Source organism: Astatotilapia calliptera, chromosome 13 (genome assembly GCF_900246225.1).
Source record: "Astatotilapia calliptera chromosome 13, fAstCal1.2, whole genome shotgun sequence".
Classification (NCBI taxonomy): domain Eukaryota; kingdom Metazoa; phylum Chordata; class Actinopteri; order Cichliformes; family Cichlidae; genus Astatotilapia; species Astatotilapia calliptera.
The window spans coordinates 32083781-32108289 of record NC_039314.1 but is presented as its reverse complement, the minus strand read 5'-3'; the positions used below and the strand labels follow the sequence as shown (position 1 = coordinate 32108289).

At 46.9% G+C, this 24509-nt stretch overlaps 3 protein-coding genes across 5 annotated transcripts; 2 read left to right on the top strand and 1 right to left on the bottom strand.

Annotated features, from left to right (window-relative positions):
• The first annotated feature begins 1009 nt into the window (after positions 1–1009).
• Positions 1010–6426, top strand: cdt1 (chromatin licensing and DNA replication factor 1). Its single transcript, XM_026189871.1, has 9 exons — positions 1010–1637; positions 2202–2488; positions 2599–2793; positions 2987–3132; positions 3246–3346; positions 3457–3645; positions 4799–4945; positions 5077–5278; positions 5437–6426. The coding sequence occupies exons 1-9, from the start codon at positions 1272–1274 to the stop codon at positions 5601–5603; spliced, it is 1800 nt and encodes a 599-aa protein (XP_026045656.1). The 5' UTR covers positions 1010–1271; the 3' UTR covers positions 5604–6426.
• Positions 6375–13276, bottom strand: aprt (adenine phosphoribosyltransferase). Its single transcript, XM_026189875.1, has 6 exons — positions 13229–13276; positions 11498–11714; positions 9924–10027; positions 8782–8915; positions 8002–8080; positions 6375–6933 (listed from the first exon to the last, which is right to left on the bottom strand). Exons 2-6 carry the CDS (start codon positions 11584–11586, stop codon positions 6794–6796), a joined length of 546 nt encoding a protein of 181 aa, XP_026045660.1. The 5' UTR covers positions 11587–11714; positions 13229–13276; the 3' UTR covers positions 6375–6793.
• A 72-nt stretch (positions 13277–13348) lies between these two features.
• On the top strand, positions 13349–20586 carry tk2 (thymidine kinase 2). 3 transcript variants are annotated; one of them, XM_026189872.1, is made up of 10 exons: positions 13349–13568; positions 13951–13988; positions 14169–14243; positions 14360–14413; positions 15583–15672; positions 15828–15901; positions 16674–16762; positions 16973–17052; positions 18615–18695; positions 19605–20586. In XM_026189872.1, the coding sequence occupies exons 1-10, from the start codon at positions 13418–13420 to the stop codon at positions 19686–19688; spliced, it is 816 nt and encodes a 271-aa protein (XP_026045657.1). In that variant the 5' UTR covers positions 13349–13417; the 3' UTR covers positions 19689–20586. The 3 variants fall into 3 exon arrangements, with proteins under 3 accessions (XP_026045657.1, XP_026045658.1, XP_026045659.1); XM_026189873.1 differs by lacking the exon at positions 14360–14413 and having other exon boundaries at positions 13351–13568; XM_026189874.1 differs by lacking the exons at positions 13951–13988; positions 14169–14243; positions 14360–14413 and having other exon boundaries at positions 13512–13568.
• The last annotated feature ends 3923 nt before the right edge of the window (positions 20587–24509 follow it).

The following is a 24509-nucleotide window of genomic DNA, read 5'->3' as shown; positions in this document are numbered from 1 at the left end:
CCAGATATCAGCTGATTTTTCACAGGTTTCAGTTACAAAGTCAACAAAAGTTTGGATTTGATAAATCTGTGGCTCAGTGTCCGCATTGAGCCACAGCCACAGATTTATCTTCCAGCTTCCGGCTGCAAATCACAGAAGAGATCAATGGCGCACAGTCCACTCAGTCATCCTGTGGCTGAGTGGCTGCTGTGGACCATTCAAAGCTCACTGCTCATCAGCGTGCTAAACCTTGGGGGTCTCTCTGTCTAAATAAATAAATAAATCTGACCCCCCTAAACCCCCTGGAAATTACGCCCCTGTCGACACACAGTGACGTGGTTGTGATCTAGTGTTATTCTGCCCCCCCCCCCCCAAAAAAAAAAACTAAAAAAACAACAACAACTTTATTAAGCAACAGTATACTGAGAATGTATTTGAACATAATTAACACATGCCAGGGGGTGCATATAAAAAGTTACATAGCCTACATTCAAATAATTTGTAATTAGTACAAATAGTAATTGTTTTTATAGCCTTTTTATTAAGTGATCCACTAAGCAGTTATCAGTATAGCTGTGTTTAAAATGAGGCTTTTGGCTACTGTATTTGCATTTCTGGAAATAACATTTAGCTAAGATAGCTAACAGATTTATTATAAAGTATACATCTTCCGTTTTGCCTTTGAAAGAAACAAATACAACATCTTCCCATTTCAAAGTAAAGACAAAATGTTCTAGCACGTGACCCAGAAGTCTCAGGATAGCTTTCACATTCATGTCCCTTTTGAACTTTGTCATGATTAACTGCATACTATTTAGCACGAATATTCTCATTACCTTTACTGTGGTTTGTTAGACAGATTCTCCCTTTGTGTGAACCCACGAGGTTGGGTGGACCGGTGTTATTTGTGTGTGTCACTGAAACACGCAGCAAACTATCGGGAAGGTGGCGTGATTTGAACGTGATCACCTGCTGTAACCATGGTGATTAGACAGGTAAAGTTACACTTTCACAAACAGACACTGGACATGTTGATCCACAGCACCGCTCAAAGCCCGTGTTTAACTTTTACACAGAAGAAGAACACGCCCGCCCACGGTCTGCTCCAGTCCTGGTTTACCCTCCGACCAAGAGGACCGGGGGGGGCGTGGCTTTATTCATTTCGCGCGAACATTTGTTTCTTCTTCCTGTGCAGTGTGCGCACTTCCGGAGAACGTTTGCAGACGGCGTCTGTGTGCTGGGGCTCTGCTCGTCCTCGTTTTGTTTTCGTGTTCGCTTGTGAGGCCAGCGGCATGTCTCAGGCTCGGGTTACCGACTTCTACTCCCGGACGAAGAAAGCCACTGGCGGCCCAACGAAGCCGACAGAGCCACGCAGCGCCTTCTCGTGTTCGTCGACAGTTCATGAAGAGTTTCTCCGTGTAATCGACGAGGCCGCAGGGCTGAACCATGGCGCGGAGCAACCCCTCTCCAGTCCCCGCACCCCCAAGCGGGGCTCGGCTGACCTCGGAGCGACCGTGTCCGCCGCAGCCGTCGAGCACAGCACCGCCAAGAAGAGGCGGCAGGCGGATCTCGGAGCACCGGCAGCCGCTGCAGGAGCAGAGAGGCCGGCGAGGCGGTCTGCCAGGAAGAAACTGGAGCTGCCCGCAGACACGGCACAGGTAACAGACGTGTGCATGTACACACAGACCCACAGGCTTTGTCCTGCCTTCACTCTGTAGTTGCAGGCTTTGTGTACTCTTCGTCATGCTCAGATCTTTGTAGTGTCTGGATATTTGCTCCTCTGGACTGATCTGGCTTTAAATCGGCATTCTGAATCTCACGAGGTTTCTCAGCTGAATAAATGAGATGTTTCTATGCCTTTTCTCAGAGACTGAACTTGTGATTTAATATCATTCCTGAGAGGGTTCAGTCTCAGCAGTTTGAATAAGTCGATCGGTCTTCATACTGGAACAATGAGAGCAGCCTGATCATATCTGAAACACGCCTCTCTTTAACAAAGGTTGCTGTGTGTGAGAGAGAAACACTCATGATGGCTAATCAGCATGTGGGGAGCAGGGCTGCACACATGACCTCTGGTGTGTTTTGGTCGCAGCTGAGAGTAGGGCTGCTCGATTATGGCAAAAATGATAATCACCATTATTTTCACTGAAAGCCCAGATCGTGGTTAAAATTCGATTAACTGAGCAGCCCTAGCTGAGAGCACCTTTTTCCATTTCTGGCAGGTCCTGGGTAAAGAGGACATCGCTGCTCTCAAGTCACGCCTTCTGAGGATTAAGAAGCGTGTAGATGAGATCCCTGCCACTGCGTCCTCAGCTACACCCTCTCCATCTTTAGTGCCTGACAGTAGCTCCCCTGCTGTTCCTGAAACCATCATTTCGGCCTCTGCTGAAGCTAAGACCCTGAAGCTCTCTGTAGCTCGGGCCAAAGAGCTTGCAGCTAAAGCTCAGAAGAGGAAGGAAGCAAAAGCAGCAGCGGAGCATGAGCTGACTGAGACCCGTGCTCAGGACAGGTGAGCACTTGCACATGTGCACAGAGCTAAGTGAGAGTAAGCTGCATTTCCCCAAAGATGAGCTTTTGTTTAGTCCATGTTAAAGTGAATGTCCTCCCTTGTGTGTCCAGCACCGAGCAGCCAGCGTATCAGCGGTACCACACTCTTGCTCAAGATGCCCCCCCAGGCCTCTCGCTCCCCTACCATTACAAGGTGCTGGCTGAAATGTTCAGAAGCATGGACACTGTGGTCGCCATGTTGTACAACCGCTGCGAGACCGCGACCTTCACCAAGATCAAACGGGGAGTTCAGGACATGATGCACAAGTAAGTGTTCGGTTAGTCGGATGAGTTCGTGAGACAAAAGCTGAGAATGTGTGGGAAAGTGGAATGTGTCAGCAGTCCTGTTGTTTGTGCTAGAAAGGTTCCAGCTGTCAGCAGCTTCGTGTGTTTTTAAGCTAAGGCCGCTGGACCTGTGGCTCGCTGCTAAAGATAATAACTGACTTCTTTCCTCTTTGAGGCGCTTTGAAGAGAGCCACGTGGGTCAGATAAAGACGGTGTTTCCTGAGGCCTACACGTTCCGGCAGGAGAAACACATCCAAGCTTTCAACAGCAGCATTAAGAAGGGAAGCTACCAGCTGACCGTGGACCCCATCATCGTCTCCGGTTAGAGCGCACGTCACCTTCAGCTCAGCCAACCCTTTTCTCCAAATACCATATTTGTAAACTGTCCCTCAGTACATGGCTTTGATTTGGGTTTTTGGGGTTGTTCTCCTCAGAAAATGGCGAGGCTCGACCTGTGCTGTCAGCCTCTCGTCTCCTGGAGAGAAGACGTGTGTTCCATAACAGCCTGCTTTCCATTGTCAAACAGCACCACAAGGTCAGCTGCTCTAGTTTGGGTTCACTCATTTTTTTAATAAGTCACACAGCAGTTACTTTTTTGTTGTCGTCTCAAACTTTTGCCTAAATCTCCTTTTTTTTTCCCTGCAGGTTTTCCTGTCCTCGTTGGATCCCCCAGTGTTGGTTCCAGAAGACAAACTGACCCGCTGGCATCCTCGCTTTAATGTGGACTCTGTGCCAGCCGTCCATACGAGCGCACTGCCTCAGACTCCTCGCCCGGAGAAACTGGCCACAGCTCAGGAGGTGCTCGACAAGGCCCGCTCACTCATCACACCTAAGGTGCTGCAGCAGTGTCGCCGCTCTCACGCTTCTGCGTAAACGATGAGCTTACTGTAGTCTGAGATTAATATCTGTTAGGTGTTAGCACTCTGAATTTCAGGTGTTGTTTACACACATTTGTGGCGTTGTCTCAAAAGATTGAAGGTCACATGGGCAGTAATCACTCCAGGCTGTCAGTTCAACACTTGACCTCAATCACAAACAGCTGTGTCATACCCACACTCTGTAGCACTTTCCCCTCTCAGTTAATCACGTAGCCCCTCCTGAGTCTGCCACCAGACCAGCGTCGCGTGTTTTGTGTTGTTACTTGTAAACTCACATCACCTCCTACTGTTCATGAGGGTGAAGGACAGAAGGAACAAGTTTAATCAAAGCCGTCTGCGTGAACATGGTGACTGACAGCTTACCGCCATCGATCCCTTTGGAGAGATGCAGCTCCTAATTCAGCATTTTTCTCAGTTGTATGTTCAGTTCCAGGAAACTGGTGAGCACTACTTAGTAACAGTGGGTGTAGTCACAAGAACGTCTTACTGTTAAGAGGCTGAGTCGTTTTGACCAGCACGTGTGCTCCATCCAACATGTAGGACTGCTTTCGTTGGGTGACGGGGACTAGAGAGAGAGCGTAGTTGGATATTTGGAAATCCAAAATCATATTCTTGTATATTTGTGCCCCATCATATCTTAATGATGTCAGTCTGCCCCAGGGCAGCTGTGGCTACAACTGCAGCTGCCTCCACCAGTGTGTGAATGTGAGAGTGAATGAATAGTGGCATTGTAAAGCGCTTTATAAAATGCAATCATTATTGTAGTACCATATCACCCTATCAGAGCACTTCGCTCTCGCTCTGCAGGCCTACTTGTTGTTCCTAGAGTATTTAAAAGTAGAATGGGAGGCAGAGCCTTCAGTTTCCAGGCCCCTCTTCTGTGGAACCAGCTTCCAGTTTGGATTCAGGAGACAGACACTATCTCTACTTTTAAGATTCAAGCTTTCCTTTTTGCTGAAGTTAGGGCTGGACCGGTGACCCTGAATCCTCCCTTAGTTATGCTGCAACAGGTGTAGGCTGCTGGGGATTGTCATGATGCTCTTTAACGGAACTTTATATTAGTATAATTACTGTAACGCTAAATGTGTTGGCTTTTTGTGTGTGTTCAGATGGAGAAGGCTCTGATTGGGCTGGCTCTGAAGACAGAAGACAAAGCTGCTCACAAAGAGCCAACATCCCAGGAGAACCCCACAGTCCCCCAAACATCAGCTGTCCCAAATGCCCTGAAAGGGGTGTCCCAGTCTCTGCTGGACCGGGTAGGTAGACCGGGCACACAGTTCTTCAGGGGGGTCGACCACAGTGCTGTTGGAGCTTCTTTAAGATGTGATTTTTGTCTCTAACAGCTGCTAAAAACACATCTTTATAGTTTACTTTGCTTTCTCCTCAGATTCGGGCAAAGGAGGCACAGAAGCTCCAGGCAGTCATGACTCGTAACAGCAAGCAGGAGGAGCGCCTGTTAATGATGTCACGCCTTGGGGAGCTGGCACGGATTCTCCGCAGTGTGTTTGTTGCAGAGAAGAAACCGGCTTTAACGATGGAGGTGGCGTGTAACCGGATGGTGGCAAGCTACAGATCTTCTCTGAGCACAGGTTGGTTCACGAAACAAGAACAATGTGGTGCTTGTGCTGAGATCTCCCTCCACACAGGGTTTCTGTTTGTAACTGTTAGAAATGTAGCAGAAAACTGAACCAGGTAGAGCCGTATTCACTAGGTAGAAGCTGACCGGCTGATCCTTTGTAATCAACAGGTGAAATGGAGAAACACATCCATCTGCTGGCAGAAGTGGCTGGTGATTGGCTGACTCTTCACACAGTGAGGAAGGACTTGTACCTGAAGCTGAATAAGAACATGGAGCTCAGCACTGTGACAGACACGGTGAACAGCAGACTCCGAGAGGAGGAGACTCTGATCTGAGGCCTGGTGGCCTTTAACGTGACCGCCTCGCAGTATTTTTAGCACGTTTCAGTGGTTGTCCGCAGGTTTTGGCACGTTCGTCTGGTTTGGATAATACATGGATGGAGTTGAAGGAGTCCTCCTGACATGCTTGTGCTGAGTTGTTCGAAACACTGATCCAGTTTTGTTTTTTCCTTCTATCCAAAGTGTAACACGGATGTACTGACTTTGTTATTAGGAACACTTTTCTATGCAGTAAACTCATTTTGTATTTTAGATTCAGAGTCACTGTTTGATGAGAATGTTCAAGAAACACAGTGAAGAGCTGCACCCAGCTTTGTGCTGTCACGAATGGTGGATTGGTCATGAGGGGATCTTAAACAGCTCAGCAGGGTGCTGTGGGTGTTTGATGTTCTCATTACTGATGCAGAAAACGGGTCCATTCGAACAGCTGCAGGCTGATGTAACTCATCAGTAAAGGTAATGATTGACTTTGCTGTGACCAAACCGGAGTTTCAGCTCGTGTTCGGCTCGTTCTGGTTTGATGTGTAAGCAGACCTGCTTCATGACAGCTGCTGTGCTCTACAACTACACTCACCCTCGAGCAAAGCACAGCTGGCTGCAGCTGGAAGACTTGCACACAAAGACAATTTAAGCTGCACACTTGATTCTAAACCAGTCTTAAGCTTGTCTCACGGCTTTAAATGTTCCAGCATAGACCGTGATGATCATTTAGTCATCAGTGATAACCAGTGTTTGTTTTTAGATGTTACATGATTGGACTGACACAGATGTGTTGTACACTTTATTGCAAAGTTACACCCAGTAAAGCTGGTTTTGGTCATTTCCAGTGGAACGTTTCTTTTTTTCAGTCATTACATTGATGGAGGCTGCTGCGTGTTCATGTGCTGCATCTCTTGTATTCTTAGTCATTTCAGTCTCATCTGCACTCCGTTATTTCCATCACAGTTGTTCATGTTGCGTGACTAGCAGCTGCCTTCCAGTGGCAGAGTCGTCACGCCTGAACATGAACCCAGACAGGGTCAAACTCACCCTGCCTTCTGAGCCGAGGCAAAGTAAACTTGGATGCTGCTCAGACACTGGACGTACTGTACTTCCAGTAACATCCCATTAAAATAACGGGGCGCAGCTACACCCTGTAAACAAAATTACTGTAAAATTAAGAGATTTCTTGTCTGGGTCGAGTGTCCTCAGTACTGAAGCAGGGAGAAGACTCTGTGTGGTTTGAGTTTGTCGATGCCGTTTAGCTCTTTGAGCTCGATGACCACCATGCAGCCCAGAACCTCAGCCTGCTGTTTCCTCATCAGCTCGGCGGCAGCATGCAGCGTCCCTGCAATACACACATGTCAAAGTCTTAAAGGCAGACTTCCTAAGAGAAATCAGTCCAAAGAAAGTCACGCATCCCACCGATACTCCTAACAGCCCAATCCGCTTTATTTCCCTCTACACCGAGTTTTTATTGAAGTAGGGGGACCCAAGACGACAGTGCAAAGCAGGATTTGGGCTTGTCAGGTAACTTTTCTTTCAGTCTTCCAGAAAACAGGGAGAGCTCTCAGACCTCATTACCTCGGCGTTCTGTGATATGGATCAATAAAAAAACATATTTAATGGATCAATATGACCCAAAACAGCAACTGTTAGTACTTCTGGACCGATGTATGAAACTTTCATGCAGAGTAAGCCTGTGTTTGAATTACAGCCCTGCTGCTGCAGCTGAAAGAAAGCTTAAAGGTGTCTCGCGCACAACAACATTCGCTTCAAGCTGAGCTGAAAGCCTGGGTTGACTTTAGCCTAACTTATGGTCCCGTTCACGTTATGCGTCTCAGAGGGGTTTCACAGACAGACCTCCAAAATGTAACTGCCCCTCGCTGGACGTGCACGACTCTATGGGCCAAAACAGGGGAGGAGGCAACAGCCGAGTTCACCAGGAGAAGAGTGAAGGAAAATCATCACAGATTAAATAAAGTATGAAAAGTGAAGACGAGTAGTGCGCATCACTGCCCAGACAGGACGATGCTGTTCTAGTCAAACTTTTCCTTCATCACTGCCATTTCAAGACAGGAAAGCTGCCATTAATTAAAAAAGTCAAACCAGAGTCACAACATGAGACTGGGGGAAAAAAAGATTCTAGTAATATTAATGCTGTGTGTCAGCCGCGAGCGAGCTGTGCAGCTTCTTTCATAAACCATAAGAAACGACCGCTACGCATCAGAGCTGCCGTCTGTCATGAAGGTTGTTTCTGTGAACGCTGAATCCCCCCGTGGCATCCATAATGTTACACGGATTATCTAATGTTGAAGTAAAAGCAGAAGTGCCAGTAAGGGGAAATATTCAGCAACATAACTTGTATTCATGTCTCAGTCGGACTGAATCACATCTAAACTGGGCAATTTCTCACCTCCAGTAGCCAGGAGGTCATCGACGAGCAGGACCCTTTGTCCTGGCGCCACAGCATCCTCCTGGATCTCTGCTTCTGCCTGGGGGAACAGAGTAAATACCATTTTTAATGAGATCTGAATGTGGTCAAGCTCAACGATGCAACAGAGACTAAACTTCTTATCTCAAGTAACAGTGAAAGGAGAAACGGAGTTTCTTGTAAACCTCGACTCATATCTGCATCATGATAGCTAGCAGTGGGTTTTCTGTCTCTGAATCTCTGAGCTGCTGTGCAGACACGTCACTGAAACAAAAACACGAATATGACAGCAAGCTGCAGTGCACGTATTTGTGATTAGCACTACAGGACCTAAAGGATGCACTTCAACAGGTGAAAACAAGCTGACATTGTCTTAGTATACTGTTTGTTTGTTATGTAACAAACACCACAAACCCTCCCATCCTGGGTTTGTGGTGCTGGATCCTTCCTATAGGACGCAGCGCTTACAGCAGGCCAGTAAGGCTGAAGGTGTGTCTAAGATATTGCTGCCTTGTCTGCAGAATAGGATCATAGTGTCTACATTTCCATAAGTGTCTCTGTATACGGCTTGTGGAAGGGATGCGTTCAACTGCCCCATGGAAAAGAGGAGTGGGGATGAAAAAGTCGAGCAGTGAAATGTCCAAAAGTACATATTTCCTCCACTTTTATGAGGATTGTCCTTAGTACCTCATCTCTAACAGTTTCATCCTGCCCGCCCTCCAAACACACAAACCTTTCAGAGTGTGTCCTTGTGTTCTTTACCTTGCCATACTCCAGATCATAAGAGACAGAAACAGTGGCTCCGGGCAGTTTGCCTTTCTTTCTGACCAGGACGAAGCCAACACCTAGCCTCTGGGCGAGCAGAGGCCCAAACAGGAAACCACGAGCATCTAAACCTGCCACACACAAACAGCAATAATGAGGTGGGAGGAGCAACATTTACATTAAAAGGACACAATAACATCAAACCTGCCCGAACCAAACCAGAGACGTTATCAGATGATGACTGTGATTGAATGATTAGAATTCTATAGAAACAGCAGTAAACTGCAACACTGTTGCAGATAAGATTATTTAATCCTCTGTGAGTGATTGTGTGTCTGAGCGTGCTCAGGGTTGCTGTTTGCTACTAAAGTGACGGCTGCACATTTAAACTGGATGCATGGAAGCAGTAAAGCTCACGGTCCCACAGCCTGATAAAGGAGTTCAGTGTGTAACAGATATTCTTGTACTCTAGCAGCTGCACTTCGAACAGACTAAAAGAGACTCGGCAGCAGCTTAAGGATCAAACACATCACAAATAATCCTGTGATAATGCAAGTTTGTGATGGTTTAATTACAGCACTGCTTAACTCACACATGTTGCACAATAAAGAGTCAATGTAAATATTGTCTTTCCAGGCAATTTTAAACCTAAACTGAACACAGCCAACTTCAGCATGAGTTACCATGGTAACTTAACCAGATAAAAAGAGAGCCACTTTCATTTATTCACCGTGTGCTGTTGACTGTTACACGGACCTGACTGGCTTAAGAACATAAATAAGCTAAGGAAGCAAGCAGGTACAGGCCGGCTTCCTGCCAGTCTCAACTCTTTCACTTTGAGCAGCTGTTGCTGAGGAGCTGGGTCCAGGGCGGCCTCATGTTTGACGTTGTAAGACAGCTTACACTAAGAACAAGTGATGGAAAAATATTGAACAGAAGTATCTGATGGAGTGTACATGCTTTACCACTATACTCACAGGAGTTAACACACAATATCTCACACAGCTGCACAAATAAAGTGGACTTTCCGAACACCAAGCATGCGATACAGCTGGCTGAGAGGATGTTTAAGGTGTGTTAAAGACGCCTTTAAAAGGTGGAGCACAGCAGTTTCAGAGCTCTGCTTTTGTTTTTCTTACCTACAATCAGATCCACGTGCTGGTACATGTTCCTCACATGTTCTTCAAACAGGTCAATTACTGCTTTAAGGGCAGCTGCATCCTTGAGGATGGGACAAATATCTCTGCAAGATTCAGACACAACAGTTTGTAGCATTTACAGCCTGGCAGATACAGGGCTTTTAAGACTCATGCTATTGTTTGGTGGCTTAAAAGTCAGATATAACTGCTGATCTTTTTCTGAGGGAAGCCACCCTCTGATAGACAAACAATGCAACATGAGCACAGGAGGAACACCCTGAAACCATGCTGAAGGGTTTTCTCCTGTGTCTCCATTTATCAGCTGTTATAAATCCCAATACTGATATATCAGCAAATTCCTATGATCAGCTGATACTGGGAGTAGCTGTGGCTCAGCAGGAATAGTGGTTCGTCTACTTACTGGGGGGATTGGACCTCCAGGTAAAGAGTCAGGCTTAAATAGTAACCAGTCCTTTTGGATACACATCAGAATTATAACATACATTTCCACAGAGAGATTTCATTTCCTAGAGATGCAAAGTGTTGATTTCTGATCTATATTTGACATTGGAGTGACAAAACCCAGCCTTTGACTTGTAGGTGGCATAGTTATAATGCACAGTACTAACTGAACAAATACTGCATGTTATTTGAACTGAACCAGCCTGTAGCTGGATGTTGTAGTGTCACTGGGCTCTGTGTTGGGCGGACTACTTTTTACATGCTACCTCTAGGGAGTACTATTAGAAAACACTGTATGCATTTTCACTGCTGGAAGGCTAACACCCGATTATATTACTGTAACAGATCAACTGTTTCTGTGTCTGCAACATTTAGAGCTGAGTGGCAATTTTCATGCACAGTCATCAAAGTGTTGCAAGAAAATATTGCCACGGTCAAAAACTACTAACAGCCTGAAGGTTAAACGTTGTTTCATATTCATTTGCGTGATGTATTCCTTATTAAACAGCTCGTCGTCATGTTCAAAGGCCTCTGAAGTTAACCTCTGAGCAGTTCTCTGACTACAGTGAAGGCTTTCAGTGCTTTGAGCCATTGCGGCATCCTGACAGCAAGATTTCAAAGGGATTTTATTTTGAAATACACACTGATATTGACCTCATGCTCAGCGGGTCACGGAGGCCGTTCACTGTCTGAAGCTCAGGCTGTGGAAACAATCGTAGGTCATAGATGAGCTGGTACCGATGACAGACTACATGAGCCGCTGCTTTAACTTGAAGAGCCCCGCCCTCCTTCTGCACTGCACTGCACTGCACTGCACCACCCACCCACCCACCCACCCACCCACACACACACACACACACACACACACACACACACACACACACACACACACACACACACACACACACACACACACACACACACACACACACACTCTATTCGGCTGTTCCTAAGTGCTCACTGTGGGGGCAAAGTGTGCTTCCTGGTAGCAGGGGTCTGACACGTGCCCTTGCACCTGGTTACAGCTCTCAGAGACCCGTTTCTATTCGCGGTAGACCAGCGAAGAGACCTTACGTTTGCTGGGCCGTTCAAACAAGAACGCAGTGTCTTACCTGAACAGGATCCCTTTCTTGGGAAAGTCTGGGAAAGCGCGGACGTGTCTCTGGACCAGCTGCAGCTTTGCCTCCCAGCCTGCGGCCATGCTGAACGCTACTTCTTCTTCTTCTCCTCCTCCTACGGTGTGCAAACACTCCTTTGTCGCCCTCTTGTGCGGACGGGGATGCACAGTACAGCAGTGCAATTCATCCTGATCGGTGATTGGTCGAAAGTCTAGAGCGAAAGAACAGGCTTGTGATTGGTGAAAAATGTGCAACGAAGAAGCCTTCTTTTATTCACTCAGTTTGTTGTCTGATTTTTCTTTGTCAGGTGATGTTTCCAGCTCCTTTATCCCACCTGACGCCTGGACTGCTGTCTGTGGTCTTCAGAATCAGAATACTTTATTGATCCCTGGGGGAAATTATTTTTTGTTACAGTGCTCCATTTTAAACCAACATTAAGACAAGACAGACAATACACTAACTAAGAATAGTACAATATATACATATATATACATACATACATACATAAGTCAGTCAGCATGATCACAATGAGTTATTTATGTATTCTGACTGGTTTACAATGACAGGACAGTAAGCATTATCAGTGTGTATTCCAATAAAAGCATCTAGTTTTTACTCCAACATCAATGAGGATTTTCTTTTGGCTCTTTTGAACCAACAGGTTGGAAAGTCTCCTGAAATTAAGCGCAATTGAAAATCAATTCCTTTCTTTTCTTCTGTGATTATCATGTGCAAAGACTAGCCATAAGAGGAGTCTTTTAGGTTCTCCTGATGAGACAATGTAACTGTTTTACTTTTGTACTGGTAAAAACTGAAGGATTATTCATGACACTGTCATTTACAGACAGACATGTTAGAGTTCACTTGCCAAAGGTAAAAGAGTTGTAAAATCATTACAAACTTGCTATGAGAGATTATGTTTGTCCTGTGACAAATAGACTGAATAGTTGATTATGAAAATGGCGTGATCATACACCATGGCCTTCACAGTCAACCAAGACTATCTGACTCCCATAACAGATAATAGCTCTGTTAGTGTTTCCTAATCAATTCCAGGAAACGCTGAAGTTGTTGCGGAGGCATGTGTTGTACAAATACTTCCAAAACTTGTCTTTGCCTGCATGTACACATTGCTTCGTTGGTTCAGGTCTGTTATGTGTTTCTAGACCTATTGGCAGAGAATAACTTAATAATAAAAAAATACAAAACACATGTCTAAGGCAGATTAAAGCCCAACTTAGGCATTCATTAAGTAAATCCACAACTCACTGTTACTGTAACACAGGACACTTTATTAAAGGTGATGAATACAGGAAAACAGCACTGCAGGAGAGTCAATCAGTGAACTGAACTACAAAAAGTCAAAAGTGCCCATCCGGTAGGCTGGAATCATACATGTTTAAAGAAAGTTTACAACGAGCGAGATGTACTGACAATAGCCAAACACGGGTAAATGTGTAGTAAATGGCAGTGCGGTAAATCTGCCTAGTATGGCATTAAATACGCTTACTACTTCATATATCTCAGATCGTTTGTAACGAGCCACGGAAAGCAGGTGCAGCCACTGAAAAGACTAGAAATGGGCGGCTAGCGCGCGGCTAACATTTACCACAAAGCAAAAGGGTTAAACGCGCTATTCAGCGTCGTTTCCGCTAAATCCAGACTCTGTAACTTGACGTAAACATAGAAGAAATGCCAGTTTCCATTAAAAAATAGCGGACTTGCCGACTTCTTCGCTCTTCCGCTTCGTGTTGTTGTTGTTTTGGTGACGCAACTTCCGTCGAGCAGACGATTGGTCGTCTACAGTAGGTGGCGCTGTTTGACAGTGATGCGGCTTCTTATAATTCGAAGAAGAAATGCGGCGCTTCTTCTTCCTGTGTGGTGAGTACAGAGGATCGTGTACATGGCACACTGATGTCGGTGTGTGTCACACTCGTGTCCGCTCGCCGTGCCGTGGCGCCGGCATGTTTGTGGGCTGGATGGAGCGGGTGGAGGAAAGCGTGTGCCGGGGGATTCAGGCTGGTCCCGTCCAGAGCCCGCAGCGGGACACGGCCCGGGGCTGCAGGTCAGTGCTGCCGCTGTCAGGACACATCAGACCCGTGCTGAACTCGAGCTTTAAAGCAGCGTTTAACCAGCCGGGTTCAAATGTCTGCCCCGGTGCTTACAGATCGACAGCAGCGATCTGACCTCAGTCTGAACTCAGGTTAATTGTAGCCTACAGAGTATCTGCAGTCAGTTAACGTGTTGTGTGCTGTCAGCAGTAGCTGATGAAAAGGGAGTGACTCAGAGTAGCGTCATAAGAACATGTGGGGAAACAAACAGTTCAAAACGAGCTCTTTGAGGTTTTATCTTTTATTTCCCACAGTATTGAGCCCCCTTCAAATCAATCAACCAATAACACTTACAGGAAGTGAAATCGAGTCTGACTGTGTTGTCTCCCTTCTAAGGGAAGCTGTTGCGGGATGGAGAGGACAGGAAAGCAGTGGTGAGCCTCCATGTTTAATCTGAGTTTGCCCCTCGGTGCATGCTGGGAATGATGTGAATGTTAATGTGGACAGCAGATTCTCATGTGGGACGGATCGTCCATAGTTTTTCAGTGGAAGTGATGAATATTCAGAGACTCACAGCAGTGTCTGACAGTCTGCCTGTACGTTGCTGTGTTCAGATCTGTGTTGAGGGGAACATTGCCAGTGGGAAGACAACATGTCTGGAATATTTCAGCAAAACCAGCAGTATCGAGGTCAGTCAGTCTTTGTGCAGTGTAGCTGTGTGCGTTCAAGATTTCCAGTGTTACCGAGCTCCAAGTATACCATTTGTTCACGAATGTATTCCTCTCTCCTTGCCTCTTTCTTGCAGGTCCTTACAGAGCCAATCTCTAAATGGAGAGATGTCCGAGGGCACAACCCTCTGGTAACGTACATGACCGTGCTGTCAGTGTGCAGAGCTGGAAGGATTCTTCCAAAACATTTTGTGCTTTTATGATGCTGGAGTGTTGAACGCGCCGGTGCTGAACGCGCTGGTGCTTAACATGCCGGTGCTGAACGCGCCGGTGCTGAACGCGCCGGTGCTGAACGCGCCGGTGCTTAACATGCCGGTGCTTAACATGCCGGTGTTGAACGCGCCGGTGTTTAACATGCCGGTGTTGAACGCGCCGGTGCTTAACATGCCGGTGCTTAACATGCCGGTGCTTAACATGCCGGTGCTTAACATGCCGGTGTTGAACGCGCCGGTGCTTAACATGCCGGTGCTTAACATGCCGGTGTTTAACATGCCGGTGCTTAACATGCCGGTGTTGAACGCGCCGGTGTTTAACATGCCGGTGTTGAACGCGCCGGTGCTTAACATGCCGGTGCTTAACATGCCGGTGCTTAACATGCCGGTGTTGAACGCGCCGGTGCTTAACATGCCGGTGCTTAACATGCCGGTGCTTAACATGCCGGTGCTTAACATGCCGGTGTTTAACATGCCGGTGTTGAACGCGCCGGTGCTTAACATGCCGGTGCTTAACATGCCGGTGCTGAACGCGCCGGTGCTTAACATGCCGGTGCTTAACATGCCGGTGCTTAACATGCCGGTGTTGAACGCGCCGGTGCTTAACATGCCGGTGTTGAACGCGCCGGTGCTTAACATGCCGGTGTTGAACGCGCCGGTGCTTAACATGCCGGTGCTTAACATGCCGGTGCTGAACGCGCCGGTGTTGAACGCGCCGGTGCTTAACATGCCGGTGTTGAACGCGCCGGTGCTTAACATGCCGGTGTTGAACGCGCCGGTGCTTAACATGCCGGTACTTAACATGCCGGTGCTGAACGCGCCGGTGCTTAACATGCCGGTGCTGAACGCGCCGGTGCTGAACGCGCCGGTGTTTAACGCGCTGGTGCTGAACAGTGTTGACTTGGGATGAGATGTGGTGAGTGTAAACACCATGGATTGTCTCTGTATACTCCCGCTTCCATCAGGATCCTTCCTCAGGAGTCTGGTCAAGCTTATCAAATGCTCTGGGAATGTGTTGAGTGCTGGTTGGTAGTGTGACTTCCCTGCATGTCAGTCTAGCTGTTCACCTGCAGGTTCTGTCCCCGCAGGCTTTAATGTACCAGGATCCTCAGCGCTGGGGCATCACGCTACAGACCTACGTTCAGCTCACTATGCTGGATCGACACCTGTCAGCTGTGGTAAGTGTCCTGCTAGCTAGCACCACAGCTGGTTTACTCTGTGCTTGTTTTGTTGCATGCTAACACCCATATAGCCTGGGCTAGCACACTGATGGCTGTACGCTGGTTATGCAAACGGATACGCTGGCACACGTGCTGTTTCTTGTTGGTTTCAGGCAGCTCCTGTTAGGATGATGGAGAGATCTCTCTTCAGCGCCAAGTACATCTTTGTGGAGAATCTCTTCAGAAGGTACAGTAATCTGATCCACGGATCATCCACACAGTTTCACCTGAACAACACAGCCCTGCAGCGCTGAAGTAGGAGAGTGTGCAACCTGTGCATGTGATTTATGTACAGACAGAGAGGATGGATTGTTATTTCAGTCAGGCTCAGCATCTGTTCTCATGTCTTTAATGTAAAGGTCGTGTTCAGTCATGCATCATTGTAGCCAAGTCTTACCATGAAATAGTCCAGATGTTGATTTGCAGTAATGGCCAAAGTGCCTCACAGCCGCAGCTATGTAAACAGAGAAGCAGTTACTTAAAATGTAACATTTCATTTAAAATATGTAACTGTCTCAAATTAATCATCCAACCTGTAACTGAGCATTTCTGACATTTCTGGGAATTTAGAGAGCTGGGGTGGTTCGGGAGGTAGAGACGGTCACCTACTAATCAGAGCGTTGATGGTTTGATCTTTGACTGCTACAGTCTATGGTTGAACCTCCAATGTGTGGAGAGTCCCGGGTATTTAAGCCGTAGTTGGTGTTGTTGACCCGCTAGTGATCATGTGCCAACGTGTGAAATTATCAGCGGAGGTTCTGGGTGAAATCACTGTGAGACCTTAGAACTGAAGATGCTTCTAAGGTGAGAGCTGAAACGTCTTCAAGACATTTCAAGAAGTCCAGTCGGTTTTCTTTCCAAGCTCGTTAGGTCAGATAGAACCTGTGAATGAGTGAATGAGACATGTTTATAAAGTGCTTTGAGTAGAATTAGAGTTTTATTTCATGTTTTTCTTCCAGTGGGAAAATGCCAGAGGTGGACTATGCTGTTCTCAGCGAGTGGTTTGACTGGATTACAGCTAACATTTGCATTCCTGTTGATCTCATTGGTGAGTACAACACAAACAAACCTGCTGCAGCTCAGCATCAAGAAACAAAGCACGAATCCTGTGCACGTCTGAATGTACACGATGAGAACTGACCTCTGTCTTTGAGGTTGTGTGTTTATACAAATGGCATTCCTATGTAATGAAATGAGTTCATGTAGTCGCAGTAATAATAATGATACATGTCATATTTGGCTTTTTCCCTGGCTCCAGTTTACCTGCAGACGTCTCCTCAGACCTGCCATGAAAGGTTAAAGCAGCGATGCAGAGAAGAGGAGAAAGTCATTCCACTGGTGAGGAGCTTGTGCTTCACTTCATTGAAGTTTGTCAATTCAAAGGGACACAGACAGCTGCACAGTAGTGCCAATCTAATGACCACTTGAAGTGACCACAAAGCTACTCCAGAGAGTCTGAAAACATTTCCAACTCATGGTGAAAAATCTGAGGTTTGTCGAGGCAAATGGCATTTAACACTTTGTTTGAAACGCGTACAAATGCTGGAGCTCTGCTTCAAAGATGAAGCTGGTTCCTAGAGATGCAACAAAAGGCTAAAGATGTGAGCAGCAGCACACGTCAGCACACGGCTTCCTCCTAGCTCCAGTTTCTGTTCACCTGGGGCTTCACTACATGGACTGCAGTGAGGTGGCATCAATATTTACACCTTACCAGACAACTGCTACTACAAACATACATGACAAGTTTACAGCAGGCGTCCTGTCAATTCAAGTCAGTGTATTTATAAGTATGTTTTTAAACAACAGGTTGACCAAAGTGCTGCACAAACTGGGAAAAAACCCAACAGACAGGTCACAAAAACAAAGAAAAGAGTCACAGTAAGGGAATAAAGATGTGGTGTTAGGGAGGTCCTAATGCGAAAAGGAGAGCGTTCCAAAGTCACGATGTAGCCACCGTAAAGGCCGGCCTGCTCTGTGTTTGAGTCTGCTTCTAGGAACAACAAGACCTGAAGGCTCTGTTAGGAGTATGTTCAGAGAGGTAAGAGGGAGCCGACCCATTTAGAGACTTAAAAGCAAACAATTAAAGCTTAAAATCAAATCTAAAATTTACTGGAAGCCAAAACTGGGGAAATGCAGTCGCGTTTACGTTGCCTGTGAGCAGGTTGGAGAAGAGGGAGCAGAGCCTGGCTGATGCCCAAATAAAGGCCCCAATATTCTGAAACAGCAGAAAAATGTCCAGCAGGAGTGATGGTGCAGAGCTCGCGCACAGGTAACAGAGGTTTAACTGGTCAGCACAGAAATTTGAATTATGACAGTGATCAGAAAAGTGGCTGTAGCTCAGGTGGCAGAGCAGATCAGCCACTAACCAGAAGGTCGGTGGTTCGATCCCAGGCTGCTCCAGTCTGCATGCCAAATATCCTCGGGCAAGATACTAACCCATGTTGCTCTCCGATGCATCCATCGGAGTGTGAATGTCTATGAATGCTAGATACTTAGCACTTAAGCTTAGAAGTGCTTGTGTGAATGGGTGAATGAATTAGTTGTATAAAGCGCTTTGAGTGCTCAGAGTAGAAAAGCGCTATATAAGAACCAGGCCATTTACCAAAAGTGCAAATTAGAATATCACATAATTACAGAGCACGAGATAAGACTGAATCCAAAGTACGTCCACGCTCGTGGGAGGGAGCGCCGACTGAACAAGACTAAAACAGTCAGTAAGGTTCAGGACGTCTTTCACAAGAGGTTTAGTGGGGCAGCAAACATGAATCTTAAAATCCCAAAGAATTAGAGTCGTTCCGGATAAAAAGACCTTAAATAAAATCCTTGTTAAACTGCGGAGCCCATAAATATCAGCAGTGAGCTGTCTCTCAGGTGTGTGTGTGTGTGTGTCCATCCACCAGGAGTACCTTGAGTCCATTCACCAGCTTTATGAGGAGTGGCTAATCAGGCGTAGCTCCTGGCCTGTTCCTGCTCCTGTGTTGGTGAGTGTTCACACGAGCACAGCTTTGCTTTCAGGTAGTACTCTCACACCACAGACACACACAGTGAATGATAACAATGAATTGGGGAAACCTTGGGTTCTTGTCTCATGCCACCCACCTAAATATTGTTGCAACTAAGCCCATAACAAGGACGGGACGGTGCACTCTTCCACACTGATTAGAAACACGACGAGGAACCTGGGCCCAAACTCCCAGGTCTGGTTGACCCAAGTTGTTTTTGAAGCACGAGTTGTGTCAGTGTGATTGGACTCGTTCTTATTAAGTGCTTTTCTACTCAAAGCATGTCATACTGTATGCCTCATTCACCCATCCACACACAACACATACGAGCACTGTTTTCTATTCTTTCTATCCAGCTCTATCCACTCATTTAGAAGATCTTTGCTGCTCACTGTATAGAAGAGCCTGTGTAGTGGTGTTCTTCCTGTTCATGCATTTATTACTTCTAGGCTGGACATATTCATTCTTATCAGGATGTCCTAAAAACTCCCTGAAAAGCCTTCAGTTGATCCAAAATACTGCAGTGACAGGGACGTTCAGCCCCCACAGGAGAGGCGGAGCCTTCAGCTTTCAGCCGTCTCTTTTGCAGTACCAGCTCTGTTTTGATTCAGAAGACTGTCTGCTGTCAGGATTACGCTTTGTGATGAAGCATATTCAACCCCACTATGAAGAACGCTTGGGAAAGCCGTCCCTACAGTTAGTTTTATCCAGGTTTGTCCTTTAGTGCAGCGTAGAGACACTGTATCATTGTTTGTTTTCCCCGCTTCCCCCAAAACACAGGCTTTAATCTGGTTTGGAGCCATGTTTTTGCTGCTTTCTGTGTCGAGTAAGTCCCTCATAGCCAACCCTGATCTTCCTGATATTTAAGAATGATGTGTGTGTTTGCAGGTGATTCCTGCTGACCACAACCTGCAGAGGATGCTGCACCAGTACGAAGAGAACCGAGCCAAGATCCTAGCAGCAAGTCTCTGATTCCCGAACACGCACTCATGCTAACCCCAACCTGACAGGAAGCTGTTACAGCACCTTTTTTAAGCTGTTTCTGATCTTACACCTCGTCACATGTGACATTTTTGTATGCACTCCCAGGTCAGCCATTCCTATTCATGAAGACCAATCTCAGTACATTTGATTGCAGTATTAAAGTAAAATGTAATCGATGTGCTCACAAGAAACTATCGAGAAACTGAACATGAGAGCGGATCATTCCAGTGCTCGAGCCCAAGCCTGTCAGCCTTCAAAGATGCTGCGCGCTCAGGCTGGTCCTTGCATCTTATCTGCTGAGTTTTTCCTGAGAGCGTGATTAATCCTCTGTGAGTCTGAGGAAGTGTGTAAGTGAAAACTCTTCATACAGAACAAGTCCAGTGACAGCGTTGTGTCACTTCAGACCACGAGTTATACGTCCTGGTCTGATCATCACTCTGTATCACTCCTCTGTCCTTTACCTGCCTCCATCTGCTCTGCCACCTGAATGAAGGAGCCTATTTCCATGACAACATTTAGTCAGTGTTTGAACAGGCTGTGTGATCCGGCACTGTGAAAAATCTGCAGCCACTGACAGCCTGACGCCCTGGAGCTTTGAACTCGGGGACACGTTGGAGCTTCCTGAGTGATGCTGTGGGCTCTCTGCCTTCTCTTTCCTTACCCGGATGATTGAGCGTGCTTAAAGACTCACTGCCAGGTCACATGACTGATCAGTCGAGTTTACAGCGCTTGAAGGATCAAGCAGAGTTGGCTGCATTGTGTTAGGAATAAAATGTGTGTAAAATTTGTGTTTTATTTTATACACTTTGCAATTGTGCTCATTGAGAGTTGGCACTCTGTGTAATAAAAGTCAAAAGCATCAATTAAACAATATGATTGAACTGAATTATTGGCGTGTTGACTGCAGAGGGATTAGCAAACTGCTTGCACATCAGTTAAAGTCAGGGTGATATTTTTCTGGGCTGTGGGAGGCCGACAGACTTGGGTAATGAATAGAAAACTCGTCTTGGGGCTGCAAGTATAAAGCAGCTTGAGCTCAAACATTGCTGTGGTTTGGTGCTATAAATAAACGTGACAGCTTTTAACCAAAGGGAAAAAAATGACCCAAACTATTGTTTGTCCTCCATCCAGATCCACCAACAGAAGATTAGTGACCTCAGACCACAGAGGCAGCATGCATACACATGTTTTTGCACTGCACCACTTTACTTAGACGTCACTCTTCCATCCAACACATATAATGAACTAATAAAATATTTCTTACAAGTCAAAGTTGGGTTTTTGTCTCGTATCCTACAGAAATGGCATTCAACGCGAGTCTGTAATTAGACTTTCAATGTAAATAATATTTACGACAGGCTTAGGGCGTCGGGGGGTTCCCGGAGGCGTCTTCCTTGGGGGGCTCAACCCGGGGTATCGATCATGGCCTATTAAGGGCTCTGTTGGCTCTCGGGTGACTGTTTCCTCGCGGCTGCGTGCAGCGGGGCTAGGGGAGGGTCTGTGTTGACGGACGTGGGTTACTGACCTGGTAGCCTGGCTGCCCCTGGGTGGGTCCGGGATGGGCGTGAGGTTCTGGGGGCGCTCCGTCTCTGGGCTGGAGCCCTGGCCGGGCCTCGGGGGCTTGGGTCCTGGTTGGTGTGTCACCAGGGTTGTGGGCGGGTGGGTGCATGGGGGCCCAGCCCAGGAGCAGGGTGCCGCCAGTGCATCGAGCCACCTGGGGGGCTCTTCAACTGGTGGGGGAGATTGTCACATCTTGCAGGAGCTTTCCTCTCTTCAGGAACTCTCTCTGCAGGAGGGGGAGATACAGGAGAGGTGGAGGAAGATCTCAGCCTGGGCGTCTATTGTCTTATGTAGTCTGGAAGATGAGTGGATGGTGGGGTGGGTGCAGTTTTCTCTGTGGTGGGGTCGGGTGGACTGTCCCGGGCTCTGTGTGGCCGAGAGGCGCTGCTGCACTCGGCCCCGGTCTGGATGGGCCTGGGCCCCCTTTCCCTGGCGGGTCGCAGAGTATGGGGGTGCCTACTGGGGTCAGCGGGGGAGCTGGCCCCAGGGAGGGGTCACCTGCCCCTCCCTTCCTTCCCTCCCCATCTCCAGCTGCCTCCCTCTTCCCGCTCCACCACAACCACCCACACATGCAGGGCCTTGGAGTAGGGGTATGTCACCAGGGTGCAGAGGAGGCTACCCCCCCCCCCCCCCCCCCCCCCCTGTCCCCTTCTGGCTGCCTCTGCCTCAATTTTATCCCACAACTTAGACATTCACATTACTCACACTCTCATTACACATACATATAGGATCTTGGGGGTGGGCACGATACACGGAGTCCAAAGTACCATCAGGGTGTACACCCCACCCCTGGCGTCGTTGCCCACCTCTCAAGGTTAAATACACGTAGACATTAAGGGCTAGCAGGAGGGACCATGCGCTTACCTGCTGCTCTCTGGCAGGTAGCTCCATGCCCTCCTGGGTTTTAATTGCACCTTAGAACACACAAGCATCAACACTACAATGAGCGGGTGGAGGGAGGTTTGGAGTCTTCTCTCACCCCCATTCTCTGCGACCTGCTGGAGCGGGGGGGCTAGGAGGAGGAGTTGGCCGTCCGACTGCGGTCTGGGGTGTGGGGCCTCCCTGCTGCTGCGGAGTCGGGGCGGTCTGCCTCCCCCCACCGCAGGGAAAAGGGTAACACCACCTGGGTCTGGGTGCAGTTCCCCCTCCAGGGGCAAGGGTACCTAGACCCGGTTTGTAGAGTACGCTTGGGGAGTGTGATTGTGTGTACAGCGTCTCTTTATGTCTGTCTCCACGTTGGTTGAGTGTGGAGTAAGTGCATATGAGAGCATGAGGGTGGGAATGGATGTTTGTGTCTGTGTGTGCCTGTATAATAATGTTTAATATTTAGTATTTACTGTCATATTCCCATATATCATCGTGATGTTGTTTATTCTATTACTCTTGTTCTCTTCTGCTTGTTTTCTTTTTTCTTTCTCAGCAGGTGATCCAGGTGATTGATATATGCATTTTTTTCTCTGCCCGTTCTGTTGGTTTTTGTCTTTTGCCCTTCTCCCCCGTCCCTCTTCTCAGCTGTTTCTCTTTCCCTCTTTCTTTCTCCCCTTCTTTCCCCCAGTCTAGTCTGTCCCGTATTCAGTAAGTGAAAATAAAATAAACAATAAAAGGTGAATCAAATAGACCATTACGGCAAGGCTAGGATGGTCAATTTGGTAAAGTAAATCCGTTGGGCATCTTTCTTCGCCTTTAGACAATAATTCTGATGGCAAAAGAGCCAAACGGGACAGGCAGAAAAAATAAAAAAATAAAAAATAAATAAAATAAAATTATGTTGCTGTCATGCAAAAAGGTAATAACAAAAAACTGGCAGAAGAGAAAAAAAATATTTACATTTATTAGCTGCACTGTTTTGCATCATTTGCAGTTTTTCCTGCCTAACTCTAGGATACTGGAGCAGTTCTGCAGATGAGCCTTAAGCTCATGCATGCTTGCATCAAAACAACTTTCAAAAATGTGTCTTCAAATGTAAAAGCTTTGCTTCATTCTTCAAGCAGACATGTTTAACTGTGGCTGAGCAGTATTTGTGAACGTAGTCCAGACAGGTCTTTAGTAAATGAGGCAACACAGCTAAAGGAACACCAGCAGACTAATCTATTCATCGCCACTTTTTAAAAAGATCTATAAGCAACTCTGTTCACAACAGTTCGTTTTTGAACAGTGAACATCAGCTTTCCTGATGCTGCCGAACAAACCAAACACAATGAAGAACTTTCACCAGTCAACGAATGTACAGATGTTTCCATCAATGAACCTGCGATGCTGAGGGTGAACAACAGCAAGTTTTAATCAAAGCCTGTGTGAACATATGCTTTACAGTTTACCACCATCGCTGCCCTTGGGAACGATGCAGCTCCTGATTCAGGATTTTTCTCAGTTGTATGTTCAGTTTCAGGAAAATACTGGGTCACAACTTTGTAATAGTGAAGTCACATATTCCTGTTAGGAGCCTGAGTCATTTTGGACCTCCAGTGCACATATTAAACAGATATGTAGGACTGCTTACTTCCATTTGTGCAGCATCTCTATGATTAGATCCCAGAGTGACACTAACAACTAGTTAATGTATTTATTACTTAATTAAGTTTAGTTTAGGTAGCATATACATGTCTGAGCTTTACAAAGGGTCTAATCACACAAGCCAAGGTGTGAAACTGGGTGTGGGTCACAATCAGCCAGAGTTTCGGGTGAGCTCATTGTGAAACCTGGCCCCACCCGATCATGTGATTTCCTGAGGTCAGAGGGCCCAGGATGTGAGTGGGCGTTAAGGCGTCTGGGAAGGATCTGGATTATAGATGGCAGACAGTTGGTGTCGTAAACCCCGCCTCTGTTCAAAGATGGTCGCTCACAGTGGACATAGATGCTTCTTTCACTCCTCTTTCAAACCATCTGTCCTCTCTGTCCAAAATGTGAACATTGGCATCCTCGAAAGAGTGTCCTTTATCCTTAAGATGCAGATGGACTGCTGAGGCTTGTCCTGTGGAGGTGGCTCTTCTGTGTTGTGCCATGCGCTTGTGAAGTGGCTGTTTGGTCTCTCCGATGTAGAGGTCTGGGCATTCCTGGCTGCACTGATGCTGCGACTGACTGAGGACCTTCACACACAAACAGCATCTACATGCAATGCATCTACCTCTGCATTAGTCTGACAGCGGTGAATGAGTCTGCTTTCACAAACAACAGCACAAATACATATACAGGAAATGCTGCATGCTGGTCACAACCAGAGCCGAAAATGGGTCCCACTCATGAGCTCTC

Excerpts from the sequence above, each read along its gene's own strand:
- cdt1 (XM_026189871.1), top strand. The coding sequence starts at position 1,272 with ATGTCTCAGGCTCGGGTTACCGACTTCTACTCCCGGACGAAGAAAGCC. Across the intron at positions 3,133-3,245 it reads GGACCCCATCATCGTCTCCG|AAAATGGCGAGGCTCGACCT; the intron begins GTTAGAGCGCAC and ends TGTTCTCCTCAG. Across the intron at positions 4,946-5,076 it reads CCCAGTCTCTGCTGGACCGG|ATTCGGGCAAAGGAGGCACA; the intron begins GTAGGTAGACCG and ends CTTTCTCCTCAG.
- aprt (XM_026189875.1), bottom strand. The coding sequence starts at position 11,586 with ATGGCCGCAGGCTGGGAGGCAAAGCTGCAGCTGGTCCAGAGACACGTC. Across the intron at positions 10,028-11,497 it reads AAGAAAGGGATCCTGTTCAG|AGATATTTGTCCCATCCTCA; the intron begins GTAAGACACTGC and ends TGAATCTTGCAG. Across the intron at positions 6,934-8,001 it reads TGACCTCCTGGCTACTGGAG|GGACGCTGCATGCTGCCGCC; the intron begins GTGAGAAATTGC and ends TGTGTATTGCAG.
- tk2 (XM_026189872.1), top strand. The coding sequence starts at position 13,418 with ATGTCGGTGTGTGTCACACTCGTGTCCGCTCGCCGTGCCGTGGCGCCG. Across the intron at positions 13,989-14,168 it reads GAGAGGACAGGAAAGCAGTG|ATCTGTGTTGAGGGGAACAT; the intron begins GTGAGCCTCCAT and ends TGCTGTGTTCAG. Across the intron at positions 17,053-18,614 it reads AGGAGAAAGTCATTCCACTG|GAGTACCTTGAGTCCATTCA; the intron begins GTGAGGAGCTTG and ends TCCATCCACCAG.